Consider the following 22,788-nt stretch of genomic DNA (forward strand, 5'->3'; position numbering starts at 1 on the left):
TCAGGTCATTTGGTAAAAGTCTAGGCCTGTTTTATGGTACTGTTTTCTTATAAGGGCAGCAAAACTGATTTCAAGAAAGAAGCCACCAACAAACTACAAGGAACACCCTTAGAGCAAACCCGAACTTTATTTGTATTTTGAGGTGTGGAAGAAGAAAGGGAGGCGTTACGATTTACCAAATGGTGATTTGATTTATGAGTACGTCCATCAGATTAGAGGAGGCTACTTCTGCTTAAATTGCAGGTGACAAGTGTGTGTCCTTTGACATTTAGCCTTTCTCAACTTCAGTTTCCTCATCCCACTGATCTTCACACAGAGTAGTGTGAGGATTAAATGACTTAAGAATACACGTGAGGGGCGCCTGGGTGACTCAGTTGGTTAAGCGGCCGGCTATTGATTTCGGCTCCGGTCATGATCTCAGCGTTGTGTGATCGAGAGTCCCACGTTGGGCTCTGCCCTGGCGGTGGAGTCGTTTAAGATTCTCTGTCTCCGGGGCGCCTGGGTGGCTCGGTCGTTGAGTGTCTGCCTTCGGCTCAGGTCATGGTCCCAAGGGTCCTGGGATCGAGCCCCGCATCGGGCTCCCTGCTGGGTGGGAAGCCTGCTTCTCCCTCTCCCACTCCCCCTGCTTGTGTTCCCTCTCTCGCTGTGTCTCTCTGTCAAATAAATCTTAAAAAAAAGTTTCTCTGTCTCCCTTTCCCTACCCCTTTGCCCCCTCGCTGGTATGCACGTGTGCTTGCTCGCTCTCTCCCTCTCTCTTTAAAAAAAAAAATGCTCGTGAAAGTGTTTTCTGATCTTAAAGCACCATAAATGTATGGGCTGCTGTCTTCAAGGGCTTGCTTTCTCCTAGACAGTGTAGAACTATCTCTTGGATCACACTTGTTCTCAGCGAACCCTTGGATGATTCCGTCAAGTTTGGAATGTGCATTTAGTAGGTACGTGGCCTTGTCTCTGGGATTTGGGGATTTGGGGGGGGGGGACCCATGTTGATTCTGAGTTGCTTTTGTTGTGGTAGCAGAGATGATCTGTCTGAAGGGGCTTAGTTCTGTTGTGTTGAGCAGGGGTGCAGTCTTCAGGAAACTATTTAGAGCTTGGGGGTGGCAGAAGGAAAGTTCTGCACAGAAAAATGCATGTTAGACATTGGTCAAATAACAGGGTTTTATAGGCCACTAATCTGGCCGCAGGGTTCAGTGCCACACAGCAGTTTCGTGAAGGTCTGTTTTCAGAGTAATTCTAGTATTTCATGAGTCCTAAGTAATGGATGTTGTAATAGAAAGTCTACCTTAAAATCTTACTTTGTGTTAGATTGACCATATGACCCCTCCTTGGTTCTGCATCATATGAGACCTAGGGACAGTTACTCATTTAGCATCTCGTGGCCTCAGGAACCTCATTTATAAACCCGGGGTTTGGACTGTGGTCTCCCAAGATCACGGTCAGCTTTCCTTAGTCCATTGTGTACTCTAAATGTAATTTAATGACCAAGAAACATCTGTTCCTGAGAGACCCATCCCTAGAAAGAATGCTTTCTCCTGGTCTTTAAGAACCTGGGAGAGGGGTCAGCTAGGCTGGACTTGCTATTTTCCTTTGACATTTGCCTTGTCTATGAGAAAGGCAGAGGTTTCTGGTTCTCGCTGACATGCCGGGGTATTTCAGCTGTTGAGAACTTGCCCAGCCTCGGTCTTACCCATGTGTACCACAGCCTCTCTGTTTCTTGCTCCTGCAAATGTGCCACCAGCTCCAAAGGCACCAACCAAGGTTAAGTTGGCAGGAGCAAGGCTGGACATAGACTGGTGGTTAAAGAAGTGCTGCTTGCTAAATTAAAAAAAAAAAAAAAAGTGCTGCTTGCTAGCCAACCGACTGTAATGTTTATTCTCACCGTTAGTCTTGATTTCATTATTAAAAGGTAGAGGGAGGGGCTGGTTTTGAAATGATTCTGGAATTGATATAGGAGACCTTGTACGGTTAATACATGTTTACCGTACAGGTACCATGTGCCAATATGATGCAAGGTATGCAGGACACATGAGTGGGAAATGGGCACTCCCACACATTGCTGGTGGGAGTGTAAAAGGCACCACCACTGTGTAGAGCTGCTCGGCAGTATCTGTCATGATTACAAATGCAGGTGCAGTGAACCCTCGAACAGCGCAGGTTTGAACTGTACTGTCCGGGTCTGCTTACACACAGATGTTTTTGGCCACATGTATTTTCTCTTTCTTCTGATTTTCTTAATATTTTCTTTTCTCTAGCTTACTTTATTGCAAGAATATAATATATAATGCATAGAACATACAAAATATGTGTTAATCTACTGTTTGTTACTGGTGAGGCTTCTGGTCAAAAGTTACACACGGGTTTTTGACCATGTGGGGGGTTGGTGCCACAAAGCCCATGTCGTTCAGGGGTCAGCTGTACCGTTTGACCCAGAAGTTCTACTTATAATTCTTTATTCCACAGATGTCTCCACACACTTTTACGGAATGATTTACGTACAAGGATGTTCATTATAGCATTATTTGTAATAGTAAAAGATCCGAAATAACTTAAAAACCCAAGGAGGGACTAATTAAATAGTTATGTTATCAAGTAATATATTATTCTAGTGCATCTTTATGATGAGATACTGCTCAGCCATTAAAAATAATGTAACAGGAGCCTGGCCTCGGTGGTGAAGCGTGTGACTCGATCTCAGGGTTGTAAATTCGAGCTGCTTTTTGGGTGTAGAAATTACTTAAAAATAAAATCTTTAAAAATAATAATATTAGAACATCTCTATGCCCTGATTTAGAACGGTCTCTAAAATACATTAGTAAGTGTGGAACACGATGATACGCTATTTGTGTGTATTTAATAGAATATCTTCCTAAGAAAACACAAAAAATTGACACTGGCAGTTGCCTTGGGGAAGGGTAACTGGGAGGTTACTTTTGCATCTTTTCAATTCTGTACCACATATGCATGTGTTAACCTATTTTAAAAAGACACTGAGGCGCCTGGGTGGCTCAGTTGGCTAAGCGTCTGCCTTCGGCTCAGGTCATGATCCCAGGGTTCTGGGATCCAGCCCCGCATCAGGCTCCCTGCTCAGCGGGAAGCCTGCTTCTCCCTCTCCCACTTCCCCTGCTTATGTTCCCTTTCTCGCTGTCTTTCTGTCAAATAAATAAATAAAATCTTTAAAAAAAAAAAAAAAGACACTGTCATGCCCTAAAGGAGTGCACGGTTGAGTCAGACCATTGTAAGCGAGCCCAGATAAGACATAACAAAGTATAGGGAAACTACTGGCCTTATGGGGAGGTAGATTGATCGACTGATTGATTTTTAAAGATTTTATTATTTATTTATTATTTATTTTTATTTTTTTATTATTATTTATTTATTTGACAGAGTGAGTGCCGGGGAGCGGCCCCATGCCTTGGGAAGAGCCTGGCAGGCCCGGAGGCCATTCTGGGTTGGAGTCCTGGCTCTGCCGCTTGCCAGACATGTAATTTGGGGCAGGGTTGCTCGGTGCCCAAAGCCGAAATGTGTTCATCCCTAAGTGAAGATAAACCAGCTCCCTGGGGCACTGCAGTGAGGCTGGAATGAGATACTGCGTGCAAATACCCCTGTAAACCGTGAGTGCTTGGCAAACACCAGCCATAATGCAAGCCTGCACGCTGGCAAGAGAGGTTCATTTAAAGATTAAGGTGGAGCAAACATGTATCAGTGTATCTCTTCCCCGCTGCCAAATAACTTGGAAGAGTTGTAGAGAGGTTGGTGGTTTTGGAATCCTTCACCTCTGACCTTGGGGCAAGTCATTTCATCCTCTGGCCTGTTTCCCTGTTTGAAAAATGAGAGGGGCTGTCTTGTGTGAGTCCTGGGGTCCCTTCAGTTGTAGCGTTCCGTGACAGTGTGGCATTAGCAGTAATACCCAGCTCAGCTGACATGATTCATGTTGCCGGATAAGTCCACATGTGTGGGGAGGAAGCCGCTGGGTCTGACAGTCGTCCTTGTGCTGGGGAAATCTGAGCCTCTGTGGGGAGAGGAGGTGACACACTACCACCACCAAGAGGGGAGACCAGGAATGCATAAAGTGAGTGGCCATGTGTTCGTGGTTCTCTCTTCTCTCTACCTCCATAACCTCCTTTGCTTTCGAATGTTTCCTTGGATTGGACCTTTGGAAACCAGGTATAAACCTGGTTGATTAAGCGGGACATTGACATTCACGCAGTTGTGACTTTGTCGGTTGTGACCTCTGTCTGTGCAGTGTAGTGATACTTGCCTTGGTGCTGCCTTGGCTCCTATATGCTTCTCCTCATGTCCAAACTAAGGTCAGAGACTATCTTACTTATTTTTTTCCCCAGGCACCTTGCACAGTTCCTGGCACCTGAGAGGTGATCTGTACATACATACTAGATGGGGAGATGGAGTGATGATCCATTTAGGGTAGTTACATATACTAATCTTGTTGATCTTGACCCACCGCCTTTATTATAACTACCACCATCCCAGTAAAATGAAGTTTTAGCGAGGAGTGGCTCATTATTTCAAGAAAGATTTCATACTCGGGGCGCCTGGGTGGTTCAGTCCGTTAAGCGTCTGCCTTCTGCTCCGGTCATGATCTCCAGGTCCTGAAATTGAGTTCTGCATCAGGCTCCCTGCTCGGTGGGGAGCCTGCTTCTCCCTCTGCCTGCCGCTCCCCCTGCGTGTGGGGCCTCTGTCTGACAAATAAGTAAGATCTTAAAAAAAAAAAAAAAAAATAGGACCCAAAGAGGCTAAAGATCACACAGGGTGTTTAGAAGTAGCAGAAGTGGCCGTAAAGAGTCCCAGCAGGTGAGTCGTGCAGGAGCACTGCTCTCCCTCCTGGTAGACGCCCCATAGGAGGAAGGCACACCGGGATGGGCAGATAGGGCTGTTTGACCTCAGTTTGGATAGCCAAGCCATGTGGTGAGTCCACACTCAGTGAATTTCAGTGAACCTTAGGTAAAGCAGGTAGAGGAGTTAGATCCAGCGCTCCTGAAGGTTCTTTTGGAGTGTGTGTGTGTGTGTGTGTGTGTGTGTGTGTGTGTGTGTTTCCCAGTAGAATCTTTTTTTTTTTTTTAAGATTTCCTTTATTTGTCAGAGAGCACAGCAGGGGGAGCGGCAGGCAGAGGGAGAAGCAGACGCAGGACTCGATTCCAGGATCCCAGGATCATGACCTGAGCGGAAGACAGCCAGCCGCTTAACTGAGCCACCCAGGCGTCCCCCCAGTAGAATCATTCTAATAGGTTGGGAGACCTACTCACAGAATTCCTTTTGTGTGTGGAGGACAGCGTCCAGAACTGAATGGGATACGAAAGAGATTAGAAAAATGTATCCTGAAGTTTGCTTATCAAACCAGGCCATTCTGCAAACTCACGATAAACCCTCCCAGAAGCCCTCCCAGGCCTGGCGGCAGCATCCACCCAAATACAAACCACCAAGTAAGGAGTCTGTTGGGGTGCAGGTGTGAAACTTCTCGTAGATGAGTTGGATCTGTGTACTTTTTGTAGCAGGTGGGATCACCTACCCTTTTGGAAATTCAGTGTCCTTTCTGACTTCTTTTTGGCTAAACACATATGTACCTCCTGAGAAAACCAGCAATCCAAGTTCCTTTTCTTCACTCTCTCCAGTTTTATCTTTGCATCGTGTTTGCAGCTTGCAGACAAGCATAATGGGTGAAAGTTCCAGTAAACTGGCTGGATCATATTTCTTAGATCGAGTCATTGCTGAGAAACTTCTTTGTGAACAGGAAGCAGCCCATGAAGATGTCTGTACATAGTAACATGCCAGACTTGAAACTGAACTATTTTCTAGTTGAAAGACAAAAGGGTGGACGGATGATTCCACTCCTCAGGGAAGAACAAACTCGTGATCTAGGGTTTTAACTTGTTGAATAATTGATCTCTCAGTGTATGTGTGAGAATTTTTATTGTTAGAAATCGCTGATTGTTGAAGATTCTAGAAATAATCATTAGTAAGATTTCTCTAGAAGGAAAACTTGGACTAGTGGTAACTATTACTACCTACCAGGAGTCTCTGCTGACAGAACTTTTTGCTAGGCCAGTTATTTTTAAAAATGGAGCTGTAGTTACACAGAAGTTAACTCCGTGACATTTACATTTGTCTAGACAGCTGAAAGGCCCTTTCCACGCCTGACATTCTGTGGTTTTACATATGTATGTACATACACAAACTTTGTGACTCTTACTGCTTCACAATTATTGTAGCAACTATATTTAGACGTTAGCACATCAGTGCAGAACCAAAAGTGCAAGAATAACCTGTTACCTGCCTTCTCTAGAATGTTCACTGAAAAAACAATTGGCATTGTCTTGTGTATCTTCTTTTTTTTTCCTTTTAATTTATTTGTCAGAGAGAGAGCACGAGCAGGGGGAGTTGCAGGCAGAAGGAGAGGGAGAAGCAGACTCCCCGCGGAGCAGGGAGCCCAATGCGGGGCTCGATCCCAGGACCCTGAGATCATGACCTGAGCTGAAGGCAGATGCTTAACGACTGAGCCCCCCAGGCGCCCCTTCTATGGAAAAAATATTAAACCAGATTTCGTTTTCAGGTGAATAATACAACCACCTGGGCATAACCTAAAGTCTGACATGGATGGGGAAAAAAATTACTGAAAAAAGTAGCTTAAGACTCTGAATGCCAATAATTAATATTTGAATGAAGGAGAGATCTGAGAGAATAAACTTTAGAAGACTTATTTATTATCTTAGTGGAAATACATGATTTTAAGGAGTAGCTGGAGACATGGTTTCATGCTTACACAGTAAAACTGAAAGTGAGTAGCAGTTTTCATTTTCTGTTTACAAGCTTAGTAATCTGTGCAGTTAAATTTTTAAGTTTATTGGTGAAATTTATTTTTAGAAGCAAACCTCCCACCACCTTCCCATCCTCAAGACAAAATAAAGGATGGAAGAGGGAGGGCAGGGCAGTGGGTTGAGAGGTGCAAGCCTCATTTACCTGTGTGGATATATTATAGAAGTCATTTTATCTTTCATTTTAGATACTTTCCCAAAGCCTCAGTTTTACAGAATTACTTAATTTAAGAGGAGATTGTGCTATCTTGCCTTATCTTTTCTAATTTTTTGGTTCATCTGAGTATGAAAAATGCTGGTTTGTTCAAGGCCTTTCTCCTTTCTTTATCCTGGAACAAAGATGTTTGTTTCAAAGTGGTAGGAGTTAATAATCCAACTTCAGATTCCCCATAAAACATGTAATAGATTAAACAGATGGCAAATGATGATATATACATTTTAAATATGAAGATTTCCGTTGGACCAGATGGTGATTTAATGCGAATTGCCAAACATTTATGTTTCTTATTAAATTGTCATCTTTTGTGTAAGCCAAGCTAGCAGCATAATTTGCAACACACTCAGGAATCATTAAAGGACAACAGCAAAAAATTCAGATACCAAGTGGCTCCATATGGCATGTGAAGGCTCACAGTCAGCTTTTTCCCTAGTCCTAAGGAAATACCTATTGGAATGCTGTAGAAACCATCCCCCTGCTTTCCTCTCCTTCCCCATACTCTACTGACCTGCCAGTTAACATGGTGGCCTTCCTCTTTAGGGGCTTGGAGGGGTTAAGAAGCTATTCTTTCTCAAGGCCTGGGATTTATATGCCTTAGAGCAGTTTCAGCTTTTCCTTAGGCATTTCCCTTCCTCACTGTCGGGTGTCCTGTTCTTGTTTGTTGATGGGCTGTGCCCAGACTCCTTCCTCTTAGATGGTGCACGTGCGGGAATAGGTCATTTGTGGAAGAAATCATGTGCCCCGTCACAGGGCTCCTTGCAGGAAGTGCTCCCTGCCTGTGAGGGAAGCACAGAATAGTCCCGAGGCCGTGGGGCTCCCCAACAGCAAGTCTTGGGTGGACACAATTCTCATTTTCAACATAAAGCTTTGAAGATTTCATACAATATCAAACTCCTGAAGGTGTTTTCTTCTGAAAATGTGAGTAAGACAGAGGATAATATGTGAAGGGCATGACAAGAAACCCATTGTTGCTTCATTCTAAATATGATCAGAACATCTGTTTTAAGGAATTCAGGGTAGTTAAGACTACCCTTGCTTTTATTTTTAAGCAGAAGTTTTCTTTTAGAGACTTCTCATAGCAACAATAAACACTACATAAAAATAAACCTTAAAACACAGAGGAAAACCTCTGAGGACACTTTGAAACCTGTTTTGTTCCCACTATGATCTCACAGAAGGCTGCCCAGTCTACCTTAAGAACAAATAGATGTTGGGGTGCCTGGGTGGCTCAGTTGGTTAAGCATCTGCCTTCGGCTCAGGTCATGATCCCAGGGTCCTGGGATCAAGTTCCACGTCAGGCTCCCTGCTCAGCGGGGAGTCTGCTTCTCCCTCTCCCTCTACTGCTTCCCCTGCTTGTGCTCTCTCACTCTTTCTGTCGAATAAATAAATAAAATATTAAAAAAAAAAACAAGTAGGTGTTGTCACTTGAAACGTCTTTTGGTAGCATTCCTGGTGGAGACAGTAAGCTCGGGCTGTAGGAGCTGCTCTGCCTCCCTGGGCCCAGCATTGTTTCAGATCACAGGAGAACAGGATGCTTAAGAGGTGATCCAAGTGATGCTTCGTGATCTCTTTTTTCCCGTTTGTTGATAAGGATCCATCAGGGTGTCCTTTTCTGAGTATGTTAGGGGAAATTTTTAAAAATTGAATCAGTTTGGCTGGGCATTGAAGGGTAGTCCTATCAGGAATTGAACAACAGTTAAATGGGTGTATGTGTGTACATAAAAGTAAACAGGAGAGTGTATGTTATGTGTTTTTGTTTTCAACACATGTTGCACAAGCCCAGTAGTCCCATTTCAGACCCTCCCTGAGGAGGAACCAAGTAGCTTCATTGCCGAATGTTATTGCACGCTCCCACCACACTTAGGTCCGCAGCTTCATGATCATCCATTGGCCTTCAGTTTGATCTTGCTTATATTACAGCAAGTTCTAGAACCATCACTGTCAGCATGCACAGCAACATTTGCATAGACTTTACATTTATGGAGAGATTTCTTTCACGTCTCACTTGGTCCACCAACATCTGTATGATAGGGGTGGGATAGAACAATTATATACTGAATGTATAGCTAAACCACCTGAACCCACTCAAGACAGCTCATCTGGTGGGGGGAAGGGGAGGAAAGGAAAGAAGAGAGTTGTATCAACTCTTGGTGTGGCCGCCACTGATAATTTTAGAGTAAATTACAGTAGAAATTTTCAGGCCCTAGAGCTGGGTTCTGGGGATACTCTGGAAGTCTGGTTTGTGAGCAGGTATTTGCAGCATAAACTGCTTCAGTGTTCTTTCAGTTCTTTTATGAAAAAATCAAAACTGGGTGTTGCTTTTTACCCTGGGATCTCTTAACAAGGAGAAGCCCCCGCCTAGGCATTCTGGGCAAGTGAGGAAGGGATGCGCCAGAGTGGCCCCAGGTGCCAGGACACATGTTTGCACTTCTCTTCCGTTGATCTGAAGAGGTTAGTGCACTGTCCGCAGAGGTCAGCGCACTGTCCGCATCAGTTTTTGAGAGGGACTGGAGTTCAGCTGAGACTATGTGATCGTGCATTCTTTTAATTTTTAGTGCTGGCTTTCAGTGGATGTGAATCGTCTGAAGACCTCCTTAATACCTTGGTCCCTTTGCTCCAGCTTGGAGAATAGCCTGGTTAGGATTCTCTGCTGTATCTAAATTCACTAAGAAGATACAACCTAACCAAATCAGAATTTTAAAGTAGGTTTCTCTCTGCCTTGGACCTTTGTCTTTCACATGTCCTTTGGATAAACGTGTCCATTAAAATGGTGGAAACACATCATTTTTAAACTGGAAATTATTTTCATGCTCATTGTTAGTGGGGAGCTCTCTGAGGAGATAGCCATGTATGAAGAAATGCTCTATGGTTGTTATGCTCTTGAGGCCATGAAGACGATTTGAGGTGATTTGCTCAATCCAGCCTTCTGTAAACTGGCCACTTTTTCACACCACCAAGATGTGAAAGCAAAGTATATATATGACAATGGATTTTATATCCTGCCCAATTTAAGAACCACTGGTCAATGATCAGATTTTATATTTTTTAGTGTAACTTGTGGTTTAAGACAGCACGAGTCCAAGATTGAGGCTGCCCAGGACATACATGTCCCTGTACACTTTCTAGCAGTATCCCTTTTTTCTAAACCTCAGCATTTTCATCGGTAAAATAAGAATGTTATCTTTATATGGTTGTCTTGTGGATTCATTTGTATATGTCGTAAAGTACTTCGAACAAGTCTTGGCATATAGAAAGCCTTTGGTAGGTGTCAGCTGTAGTTCTAAAGAGCTGCAGACGCTGTCCTCACTGTACCTACTGTGTGTACCGGATACTCTTTAACCCTGCTGCAGGCTAGAACACTGATAAACCCGACAAGCGGGGTTTTGCAGCATTTACGATCCTGCCACCAGGGCTTAGAGGTGGCCTCTGCTCCCCATGTAGCCATGCTGCCATTAGGCTGGGTGGCCTGCTCCTCCTCGGTTGGGTAGAAATAGCCTGACTGCTCAGTGAAGCAACAACCATGTTATTTTGGTCCTTGAAGGCAGAAAGTAGTAGAGTCTTGACACACTGGGAATCCAGTGCCACCAGCCGTCATCAGAACTAAAATGCATCTGTGATGGTTGTGCACACTGTGTCCACCTGCCTTCAGGCCCCAGCTCCCTTCCCCCCCCATGTCTTGATTTTTCTAGTCTCAGTTCATTATATTATTTTCAGAATAGATGGCTTTTTTTTTTAAGATTTTTATTTATTTATTTGTCAGAGCACAAGCAGGGGGAGCAGTAGAGGGAGAGGGAGAAGCAGGCTCCTCACTGAGCAAGGAGCCCGATGTGGGACTTGATCCCAGGACCCTGGGATCATGACCTGAGCCGAAGGCAGATGCTTAACAACTGAGCCACCCAGGCGTCCCAGAATAAATGGCTTCTTAAATGGAAGGTGATTTAAATTTCCTACCTGTGTAGACTTTTCCAAAAACTAAAGTTATAAATCAGAAAAACTGCTTTTAACACGTGGTTAGGAAAAATCTAGACATGGTACCAAGGCCTAGCTTTGTTATAGAGAACAAAGTAACCATTCCCTCATTGTAAGATTCTCCCCATACCTTAAAACTTCTAGTAACTTCCGGGACGCCTGGGTGGCTCAGTCGGTTAAGCATCTGTCTCGGGCTCGAGTAATGATCCCAGGGTTCTGGGATCAAGTCCCGCATTAGGCTCCTTGCTCGACAGGGAACCTTCTCCCTCTGCCCCTCCCCCTGCTTGTACTCTCTCTGACAAATAAAATCTTTAAAAAAAAAAAAGTGGGGGGGGGCGCCTGGGTGGCTCAGTTGGTTAAGCGACTGCCTTCGGCTCAGGTCATGATCCTGGAGTCTCGGGATCGAGTCCCGCATCGGGCTCCCTGCTCAGCGGGGAGTCTGCTTCTCCCTCTGACCCTCCCCCCTCTCGTGTGCTCTCTCTCTCTCTCAAATAAATAAAATCTTTAAAGAAAAAAAAAGTGGGGGGAAGAAAACGAGATGAATTTGACATCATCAAAAAAAATAGAAATAAACTTCCATCCTTCCCTGGAGCCATGTTTTTTGTTTTTGTTTGTTTTTAATTTTGTGCATTTTTTTAAGAGGGTTATTTGTGATTTCTCAGAAGTGAAACTAGTGAGCAGTACGTCTTTCTCAAGGCAGCCTCTTGCTTCACCCATGGGTCACAAGATGAGGACTTTTCTTTACTAATTTGTTCATGCCTCAGGAGCTAAAACTCAAGTCAAGAGGAAATTGTTTTAATAAATGAGCCACGGGGACAAGAATAGCAAGAAATGATGGGGGAAAGTAATTCAATGTAGGAAATACCAAAAGAATGGTGATATTTTGCAATGGCTAGATTGACATTTAACAAGGGCTCCCCCCTCTGTAAAATGGATATTTGCTGAGGTTTAGAAAAAATTCCGTGTATTTGATTATGTTTTCCAAACTCCATTTGTCATAAGAAACCAGTGGCTTGGAGTGCTTGCTCTAATTTTTATATTCCATTAAACAAGTGTGGGATTTCTTTTAATTCAAGAGCTTTAATGTGCAGCATGTTACTTTGCTCTTTAGTGACCTCTACTATCACCCAGTTGTTAATAATCCAAGTAATAAGTGATTAGAATGGATGGCTGTGTTTGTAGGCTGTTGTTTCTTTTAATGAATAGATTCATTGAATGGAATTAACTATGCTCTTCCAGAACACTGGATCTGTGTTCCATTCAGATTGTCATCTCCCTACGGACCCCAACCATCAACAATGGCATAATGTAAATTATATGATATCTGCCATTTAAAAAACCATCTTAACCATGGTCTCTTTCCTTTTTTTTTTTTTTTAAACACAGGACATGGATTTGATTGACATACTTTGGAGGCAAGATATAGATCTTGGGGTAAGTCGAGAAGTATTTGACTTCAGTCAACGACGGAAGGAGCATGAGCTGGAAAAACAGAAAAAACTTGAAAAGGAAAGACAAGAACAGCTCCAAAAGGAGCAAGAGAAAGCCTTTTTTGCTCAATTACAACTAGATGAAGAAACAGGTGAATTCCTCCCAATTCAGCCAGCCCAGCACATCCCATCAGAAACCAGTGGATCTGCCAACTACTCCCAGGTACAGAAAACTCAGTTCTTGGGAAGGTGTCAGGGTTTAAGGAACAAATCCTGGCCCAAGAGTTAAAACATCTGGATTTGAGTTCCAGCTTTGCCTTTTACTATGTCTTCATTACCATATCAAGTCAACTTCCCAACCTCAGCCTCCTGATGATTTCAACACCTAACTTACGTCACAAGAGTTGTTGTAAGGATTGCGAGGGCATAAGTTACGTGACAGTGCTTTGTAAGCTGTGGAAACATTATGTAAGGATCTAGCAGCAGTAAAACCAGTAGTACAGATTACTGGCGTTTTGTTCACAGATTGAGCAGTTGAAGCTCAGAGACTCAGTAACTTGCCCAAAGCACTCAAGAAATTGGGGAAGCCAAGAATGGAACCCAGTCTGGTTTGATTCTGTGCTCTAAACTACACTGAACTGATTTCTGAAAGAAGATAAATGTTTGATTAAATTATAAACCTTGTATGACACTGAACAATCTTTTTCTTCTTTTATATCTTTCATCTAGGTTGCCCACATTCCCAAACCAGATGCTTTGTACTTTGATGACTGCATGCAGCTTTTGGCAGAGACATTCCCATTTGTAGATGACAATGAGGTACAACATTTGGCTAACAGTGAAACTCCCCCACTCTATCTAATATATCCTATAAGTGTGTCTCTATTAAAAAAATATTTTAGGAGGAAATTTTGTCAAAGAAACCTTAGCCTGTAGATAACTTTACAATTAAAAAAAAAAAAAAGTCCCCTACACAATACAAAACCAAAACCACTTATCCCTGAGATAAGCATGGATCTGCATAACCATGGAAACAAATAACTCATTGGTTATAGGTACTTAGAAATAAATTTGGGGGGGCGCCTGGGTGGCTCAGTTGGTTAAGCGACTGCCTTCGGCTCAGGTCATGATCCTGGAGTCCTGGGATCGAGTCCCACATCGGGCTCCCTGCTCTGCGGGAAGCCTGCTTCTCCCTCGGCTTGTGTTCCCTCTCTTGCTGTCTCTCTCTCTCTGTCAAATAAATAAAATCTAAAAAAAAATTAAAAAAAAAAAAATTTGGGGGGGTGCGCCTGGGTGGCTCAGTCGTTAAGCATGTCTGCCTTCAGCTCAGGTCATGATCCCAGGGTCTTGGGATCGAGCCCCACCTTGGGCTCCCTGCTCAGCGGGAAGCCTGCTTCTCCCTCTCCCACTCCCCCTGCTTGTGTTCCTTCTCTTGCTGTGTCTCTCTGTCAAATAAATAAATAAAATCTTTAAAAAACAAAAATTTTTTTGGTGAGTGAAAATCAAGCTGGGTAATAAACCAAGGCTTGCTCAATTAACAACTTTAAATTTATTGTATTTGAAGCACTATAATAGGTATTTTTACCAAGAGATACAAATTAAATCCTAAAGACTGTTACTTATTTTGAAATTTACCTTCAAATGCAAGGGATAGAACAATTAAGCTAGTAAATGAGTCAGTTTGGAGTCAGTTGGGCAGGGGAAAAAAGATTTGTTTCATTATAATAGAAATAGGGGTTATAAGTGGTTGTAACTAGAGAAATACAGAACTGTTAGCCAGTTCCAGTTTAAGGTGTTGTGATGGTGCCTGGGAGTGTACTTCCCCACTGCTGCTGGCAGACTCACGTAGATAAATGCTTTGTCAATTTTAGGTTGCTTCAGCTGCGTTTCAGTCACTTGTTCCTGATCTCCCCAGCCAAATCGAGAATCCAGTCTTCACTGCTCCTAATCAGGCTCAGTCACCTCAGACTCTCGTCGTTCAATCAGTCATTGCTGATCTAGACAATATGCAGCAGGACATTGAGCAAGTTTGGGAGGAGCTGTTATCCATTCCAGAATTGCAGGTAACTAAGATCTAATATAAATAAATGCCAAAGATACTTTTATATTCAGTGCCTTTAAATTAATTACTCCAGTTATTTACATGCCACCTACTTAATGGAAGGATTGGAGGGTGCTTTTAAATTAGTCATGAGAGGGGCGCCTGGGTGGCTCAGTCGTTAAGCGTCTGCCTTCGGCTCAGGTCATGATCCCAGGGTCCTGGGATCGAGCCCCACATCGGGCTCCCTGCTCAGCGGGAAGCCTGCTTCTCCCTCTCCCACTCCCCCTGCTTGTGTTCCCTCTCTCGCTGTGTCTCTCTCTGTCAAATAAATAAAATCTTAAAAAAAAAAAATTAGTCATGAGAGAGCCGCCAGGTGGCTCAGTCACAAGAGCATGTGACTCTTTCGGGGTTTTGAGTTTGAGCCCCACACTGGGTGTAAAAATTACTTAAATAAATAAACTTTAGTCAGGAGAGCTGCCTGTGCTCACTGAAGTATACTTTTATTAGTTAAATTGACTGGATGTCTTGAAAGATCTGGTCTTTGTAGGCCAGAAGTCTGATCTAGGAACTCTGAAAATAATACATATGCTTAGACCTAAATATCTGTTAGAAATGGGAATTATCTGAATTACAGAAGAGCCTGGAAAGAATAGGGGTGGGGAAAGAGCTTACCATCAGATACAGATTATCAGCTATTAAAAATATTTGCCATCAGGGGCACCTGGCTGGCTCATTCAGTGGAGCATGGGAATCTTGACCATGGGGTTGTGAGTGCAAGCCCCATATTGGGTGTAGAGATTACTTTAAAATCTTTAAAAATAAATATTTGCCATGAGATATATATAATCAGCTATTAAAATATTTAACCTTGATTTACATTTAGTCAAAATTTCTTTTCACACAGTGTCTTAATATTCAAAATGACAAGTTGGTTGAGACTAGCACGGTTCCAAGTCCAGAAACCAAAATGACAGAAATTGACGACAGTTACCATTTCTTCTCAATGCCCTCGTTGGAAAAAGAAGTAGGTAACTGCAGTCCACATTTTCTCAGTGCTTTCGAGGATTCCTTCAGCAGCATTCTCTCCACAGAAGATTCCAGCCAGCTGACCGTGAACTCATTAAATTCAGATGCCACAATTAACACAGATTTTGGTGATGAATTTTATTCTGCTTTCATAGCAGAACCCGGTAGTAGCAACAGCATGCCCTCTGCTACTTTAAGCCAGTCACTCTCTGAACTTCTTAATGGGCCCATTGATGTTTCTGATCTATCACTTTGTAAAGCCTTCAACCAAAACCACCCTGAAAGCACAGAATTCAATGATTCTGACTCTGGCATTTCACTCAACACAAGTCCTGGCATGGCATCACCAGAACACTCGGTGGAATCTTCTGTCTATGGAGACACACCACTTGGCTTCAGTGATTCTGAAATGGAAGAGATAGATAGTGCTCCTGGCAGTGTCAAACAGAATGGCCCTAAAACACCGCCGGTACAGTCTGCTGGAGATACAGCCCCGCCCCTGTCACCATCTCCAGGGCACAGCACCCCAGCGCGGGAGGCCCAGTGCGAAAACACGCCAAAGAAAGAATTGCCTGTAAGCCCTGGTCATCGAAAAACCCCATTCACAAAAGACAAACATTCAAGCCGCTTGGAGGCTCATCTCACAAGAGATGAGCTAAGGGCAAAAGCTCTCCACATCCCATTCCCTGTTGAAAAAATCATTAACCTCCCTGTTGATGACTTCAATGAAATGATGTCCAAGGAGCAGTTCAGTGAGGCTCAACTGGCATTAATTCGAGATATACGCAGGAGGGGTAAGAATAAAGTGGCTGCTCAGAATTGCAGAAAAAGAAAACTGGAAAATATAGTGGAACTGGAACAAGATTTGGATCATTTAAAAGATGAAAAGGAAAAATTACTCAAAGAAAAGGGGGAGAATGACAAAAGCCTCCATCTACTGAAAAAACAACTCAGCACCTTGTATCTCGAAGTCTTCAGCATGCTCCGGGATGAAGATGGAAAACCGTACTCTCCTAGTGAATACTCCTTGCAGCAAACAAGAGATGGCAATGTATTCCTTGTGCCCAAAAGTAAGAAGCCAGATATTAAGAAAAACTAGATTTGGGAAGATCTGACCTTTTTCTGAGCTAGTGGGTTGTTTTGGGGATTGTTTTTTTTTGTTTTTTTGTACTGTTATACTAAAAGCTCCTACTGTGATGTGAAATGCAAAAATACACTTTATAAGTAATTCTATGCAAAATTATAGTCAAAACTAGTATAGAAGATAATATGAACTTTAAAAAGCATTAAAATAAGTCATCAGTATGCTGAATCAGTAGTTTTCACTTTAACTGCAAATTTAATTTCTTAGAACACCATTTGGGCTAGTTTCTGTATAAGTGTAAATACTACAAAAACTTCTTATTTATACTGTTCTTATCTCATTTGTTACGTTCATTTATATGATATCTGGCTAAAAGCAAATTGTTGCAAAACTAACCACTATGTACTTTTTTATAAATACTGTATGAACAAAAGCATTTTTTTATATTAAATTGTTTAGCTCTGGCAAAAACCAATTTAGTTAAAAAGCTGGTACTAATAAAGGAGTATTATGACTGTTAATTTCTTTGGAATTCATTCGAGTTTATTCACACTTTTCCATAACAATAACACACTTAACATATTTAAGTATTTTGCATTTTGAGAATGTTTTCATTCACTGAAAATATGAAAAGCATTTCTTTTTAAGATTTTATTTACTTATTTGACAGAGACACAGCGAGAGAGGGAACACGAGCAGGCAGGGGGAGTGGGAGAGGGAGAAGCAGGCTTCCCGTGGAGCAGGGAGCCCGGTGCAGGGCTCGATCCCAGAACCCTGGGATCATGACCTGAGCCGAAGGCAGATGCTTAACGACTGAGCCACCCAGGCGCCCCTGAAAAGCATTTTGTACTAAATTTCTGATCCCAGAGATACCAAGTATATCAAGAAGATACTTTACCTTTTCAATAGCAAGTACATCTCAACCAAGGAAAATACTATATGTTGACATGAAAACATTGATTCAGTTTACTCACATCAGTACATGTATGCCTACCATGTGCTAGATATTTTTTAAAGTACAAAGGACACAATGGAAATCCCTGTCCCCCTGGAATTGAAGACAGCAAACCTTACACATGCCAGGATTGGGATGGACAGTAGAAAGGAAGCACTGCAATTTAAAATAGGGTTGCCAGCGCACCTGGGTGGCTCAGTCGATTAGCCTCCGACACTATTTTGGCTCAGGTCATGATCTCAGGGTCATGAGATAAAGCCCCATGTCAGGCTCTGTACTGGGCTTGGAGCCTACTTAAGATTCTCTCTCCCTCTGCCCCCATGCTAGAATAAATAGGGTTGCAAACAGGAAAAGCCTTATTGAGATGGCAGCATCTGAAGATGTGGGAGACCCATTCTATTAGCTAAAAAGACTATTGCAGACAAGACACACAAGTCCAAAGGCTCTGAAGTCTATTTGAGACAGAACAAGGACTACATGGCTGAAAATGAAGGGGTGGGGAAAGCAGGGCAGGTAGAGTGGAACATGGCGCAGAACCTTGTTACACTGTCCTGACGGCTTTGGCTTTTACCTAGCAAAATGGGGAGCTATAGGTGTTACCATCTGATTTTTAAATTTCCTTAGCCTTGTGTGTTGAAAATAGTCTAGAGGGTTAAGATGGGAGCAGACAAATGGGGAAGCTCTGAAATACATGGGAGGGATAGTGTGGTCTTAGTCTAGGGTGGTGATAGGAATAAGAAGGCACTGGATTCTACAGGTTTCAAAGGTAAAACTAAAAGAATTTTCTGACAAAATGGATGTTGGGTGAAGGTGGAATCAAGGACTTGAACAGCCGTAAGAACTGAGTTGCCCTGAGATGAAGACTGGTGAGAAGGGAAGTCTAGGTGGGAAAGTCCGTTCACTTTAGGACATATCGAGAGATTAAACATAAAAAATTAAGGCCCCACAAAACTCTTGAAAATCTGCAGGCTGTCCAATTGACCACTCACAGCATTGATTTCACTTTTTTAAATTTTATTTGAGAGAGAATGAGAGACAGCGCGAGAGGGAAGAGGGTCAGAAGGAGAAGCAGACTCCCACTGAGCAGGGACCCCCCCCTCATGCGGGACTCGATCCCAGGACTCCAGGATCATGACCTGAGGCGAAGGTAGTCGCTTAACCAACTGAGCCACCCAGGCACCCTTGATTCACTATTTCATCTAAACAGTTTGTCTTTTGTTTCAAAGTAGGGAAATGGAGATTTATCTTGAGAATTACATTTAGAATAATTTACTACATGTGGATTATTCAGAGTCCTATTAATCCATTAAGAGCAATACAGTGCAGAGGTCCACAGGCCATATGACCAGATTGGCTGGGCTTGCTGCTGCCATTTTCCTACAATGACCTCCAGTAACTCCAAGCAGTCAGGCTCATTTCCTGTCTGTAGGGCAAGAAGTTTTGAGGGGCGTCTGGGTGGCTCAGTCGTTAAGCGTCTGCCTTCGGCTCAGGTCATGGTCCCAGGGTCCTGGAATCAAGCCCCACATCAGGCTCCCTGCTCGGCAGGAAGCCTGCTTCTCCCTCTCCCACTCCCCCTGCTTGGGTTCCCTCTCTCACTGTGTCTCTGTCAAATAAATCTTTAAAAAAAAAGTTTTGAGTTACTACACAAAAAGTACTGTGCCTAGCTCATTAAGCACTCTGTAAATGGTGTTTTCTCCTTTTCCTTATTAGCCTTGTTAATTAGGATCACTTTTAGTTGCTAGTGAGAGGAACTAAAGTCAGATTAAGAGAATTTGACTTGAATGACAAAGCTCAGGGTTGAAAATGAATTCAAGAACTAATGGGAGTAAGGGCGTCTGCCTTCGGCTCAGGTCATGATCCTGGGGTCCTGGGATCGAGCCCCGCATCAGGCTCCCTGCTCAGCGGTAAGCCGGCTTCTCCCTCTCCCATTCCCCCTGCTTGTGTTCCCTCTCTCGCTGTGTCTCTGTCAAATAAAATCTTAAAAAAAAAAAAATTTAATGGATGTATGTTAATAGGCATTGAGATTCTGCCCCAGGCCTTTCTCATGCAGTCAAGTATCTTCTCCTGTAAGTGGTGATGGTGAGATCCATAGAGACATTTTTCTAACCTCAAGAAAAAAAAATCTCGGATCTTGACTTAAGTGCCCCACCCTTAAGACAATAGGGATGTGTGTGTGTGTGTTGGGGGTGTGGCACGAATTTGAAACCAGCAGCACCACCTGGAATTGGCTGGCACTGGCAAGGGGTGAAAACAATATCAGGCAGACTGAACAGACTTCTAGCCAGATAGCATGAGTTATTTAAGTAACTATAGTTCTTTACAGTACCTGAAAAAATTACTTTGAAATACTAACCATACTGCACTATGCAGAATTAGAAACCAAATTTTCAAATATAGCAAATCCTAACCTCATGACAAAAAAACGAAGCCAAGTTTTCATCTCTTGATCTGGACTTAAGAGCTTTTTACTCTCCTGATTAAATTTGGCTATCCAATTATTAAACATCAAACTCAAGTTTCTAGTTTTAAAATGTGTACCTATGCCTTTTACACTGATGTATACCAAGCATTCTTAGAAATCTTAATGATACTGCATTTGTTAATGTAAAGAAACATTTTCTGAGATTTCTCAAGCCCTGGATTTTTAGGAAGGGGTGGCTGCTCAACTTTCACTACTTCTCTTACCATACTTGTTTAAGCCTCAGAATGTAGACAAAATACTTCTCATTCCTAGTTTAAAGATACTTATCAGGGGGCGCCTGGGTGGCTCAGTCGTTAAGCGTCTGCCTTCAGCTCAGGTCATGATCCCAGGGTCCTGGGATGGAGTCCTGCATCAGGCTCCCTGCTCCGCGGGAAGCCTGCTTCTCCCTCTCCCACTCCCCCTGCTTGTGTTCCCTCTCTGTGTCTCTGTCAAATAATAAAAATCTTAAAAAAAAATACTTATCAGGACAGGTTCAGTTTTAAGTTACTTTTTATACTTTTTGAGAGCTGCAGAAAAAATTTAAAGACCTCAAACACTGTCACTGTATGTGGAGAAAAGAACTCAAGACATTGGCATAACAGGGGCCCCTGGGTGGCTCAGTCAAGGTTAAGCATCTGCCTTTGGCTCAGGTCATGATCCCAGGGTGCTGGGATGGAGCCTTGAATTGGGCTCCCTGCTCAGTGGGGAGTCTGCTTCTCCCTCTCCTCCCCACTCGTGTTCTCTCGGTATCTCTGTTGCTCTCAAATAAATCTTATAAAAAAAGACCTTGGCATAATTACCTTTGTCACCCATTACAATTTTAACTATGCCTGAAGATATTAAGATGGTACCCATAATTATCACCAAAAATATCTTTAGGGACCATGGACCAGGCAACAGATTTTTTTTCTTCAAGATTTGATTTGACAGAGACATAGCGAGAGAGGGAACACAAGCAGGGGGCGCTGGAGAGGGAGCAGCAGGCTTCCCGCGGAGCAGGGAGCCCGACCCGGGGCTCGATCCCAGGAGGCTGGGATCATGACCCGAGCTGAAGGCGGACGCTTAACGACTGAGCCACCCAGGCGCCCCCAGATTAAGTTCTTTAAGCCCATTATCAGATTTAAACTTCAGATTTAATGAGGGTAGGTATATCTCCATTTTACAAAAAAGGAATTAGGTAAAAACAATCTGGATAAAATGTCAGAATTTTGAATTCAATTACTTAAAACATTTAATGAAACTTAACATTTCCTTTTATATTAGAGACAACAAATCACAATGGTATTCAGTGCTTAAACTATTAAAAATCCTTACAAATTCCTGTTATTTCAAAATACCATTTATGCATCACAACCTCAAAATTCGAAGTCAGACCCACTAGCCTCATTTAATACTTGAAGCATGTGTTACTAAACCAAACTTAATATATTTTGATCACTGTTTTTTGAGAAGGGGAGGGGGAGAGAATCTTAAGCAGGCTCCAAGCCCAGCACAGAGCCCAACATGGGGCTCTATCTCACAACCGGAGCTTAAGTCAGTCAGATCCCAACCGAGCCACCCAGATGCCCCTTGATTACTATTTTCAATGTAATGCTTAATTCTACGTATTTAATGTATATGAAACCAACATTCTTAGGAGCCTGTTGGCACCACCAAACTGCCAAAGTGTAGCATGCATAAAAAAGAAACCCCAAGTACCTTGCCCAAGCTCACAAGTTCTGTATTTTAAGTATTTTACTGATAAACTTGATACTAAGAAACAAAAACCTAATTGCATTTTCCAATACCTATTAAGGATGTTAAGAGTAAGAGACAGGGGCGCCTAGGTGGCTCAGTTGGTTAAGCGACTGCCTTCGGCTCAGGTCATGATCCTGGAGTCCCGGGATTGAGTCCCACATCGGGCTCCCTGCTCAGCGGGGAGTCTGCTTCTCCCTCTGACCCTCTGACCCTCTTCCCTCTCGTGCTCTCTCTCATTCTCTCTCAAATAAATAAAATCTTTAAAAAAAAAAAAAAAGAGTAAGAGACAAATGAGAGTGAATCCAAATAGACCACCTGTCAGTTCTTTTAATAGGTATTATTATAAAGGACAAGTTTATTCAACATTTGTCAACAACGCAGACTAACGATGTATTTTAACTTCAGGTGTAACTAGTTAACTGAGATTCATCTTTGTGATTACAGGCCCTTGTAACCATTCTAATGGCTATATACACGGATGTGATGACACTTAAGCATTTCACATTTTAAGATTTTATTTATTCGACAGAGACACAGCAGGAGAGGGAACACAAGCAAGAGGAGTGGGAGAGGGAGCAGCAGGCATCCCGCTGAGCAGGGAGCCTGACAGGGGACTCAACCCCAGGACTCTGGGATCATGACCTGAGCCAAAGGCAGATGCTTAACAACTGAGCCACCCAGGTGCCCTTAACCATTTCGTGTCTTAAGCTGACAGCACCCTTTATCCACACTTACCAATAAATTTTGAGTATCTTGGGCAAATTCCTATTACCTAGCTAGCTTTCAGTAGGATGTCCACTTAATCTTTATCACTTAAAAGGTAGTTCGACGTCATTACGTCTTTCAAAAAAATCAAGCAAAAATGGCATACTTATTAATCTTTACCCCTTCTTAATCCTTGGTACTTTCTATAGAATCCTAACATATCAACCATAACAAGGTCCAATTTTTGTAAAACACTCATCTCCAAGATTATAGTCTATGAATACATGGAAGATTCCAATCATTTGTTGCCTGAACATTTTAAATTTTCATTCTGAAAAA

The 22,788-nt window shown here is 42.8% G+C and overlaps 1 protein-coding gene across 3 annotated transcripts in view; it reads left to right on the forward strand.

The window, feature by feature from the left end:
- Positions 1-17,112, forward strand: part of NFE2L2 (NFE2 like bZIP transcription factor 2) — a 33,788-nt gene extending 16,676 nt beyond the window's left edge. For all 3 annotated transcript variants that reach the window (XM_028122206.2, XM_088021626.1, XM_088021625.1), the window contains exons 2-5: positions 12,397-12,663; positions 13,170-13,259; positions 14,312-14,503; positions 15,386-17,112. In XM_028122206.2, coding sequence (XP_027978007.1) covers positions 12,397-12,663; positions 13,170-13,259; positions 14,312-14,503; positions 15,386-16,606 — 1,770 coding nt within the window. In that variant the 3' untranslated portion in view covers positions 16,607-17,112. The remainder of the gene's footprint in view (positions 1-12,396; positions 12,664-13,169; positions 13,260-14,311; positions 14,504-15,385) is intronic.
- The last annotated feature ends 5,676 nt before the right edge of the window (positions 17,113-22,788 follow it).

Source organism: Eumetopias jubatus, unplaced genomic scaffold (genome assembly GCF_037043125.1).
Source record: "Eumetopias jubatus isolate StellerSeaLion01/CBP00866 unplaced genomic scaffold, mEumJub1_p1.0 scaffold_3, whole genome shotgun sequence".
Taxonomy (NCBI): Eukaryota; Metazoa; Chordata; class Mammalia; order Carnivora; family Otariidae; genus Eumetopias; species Eumetopias jubatus.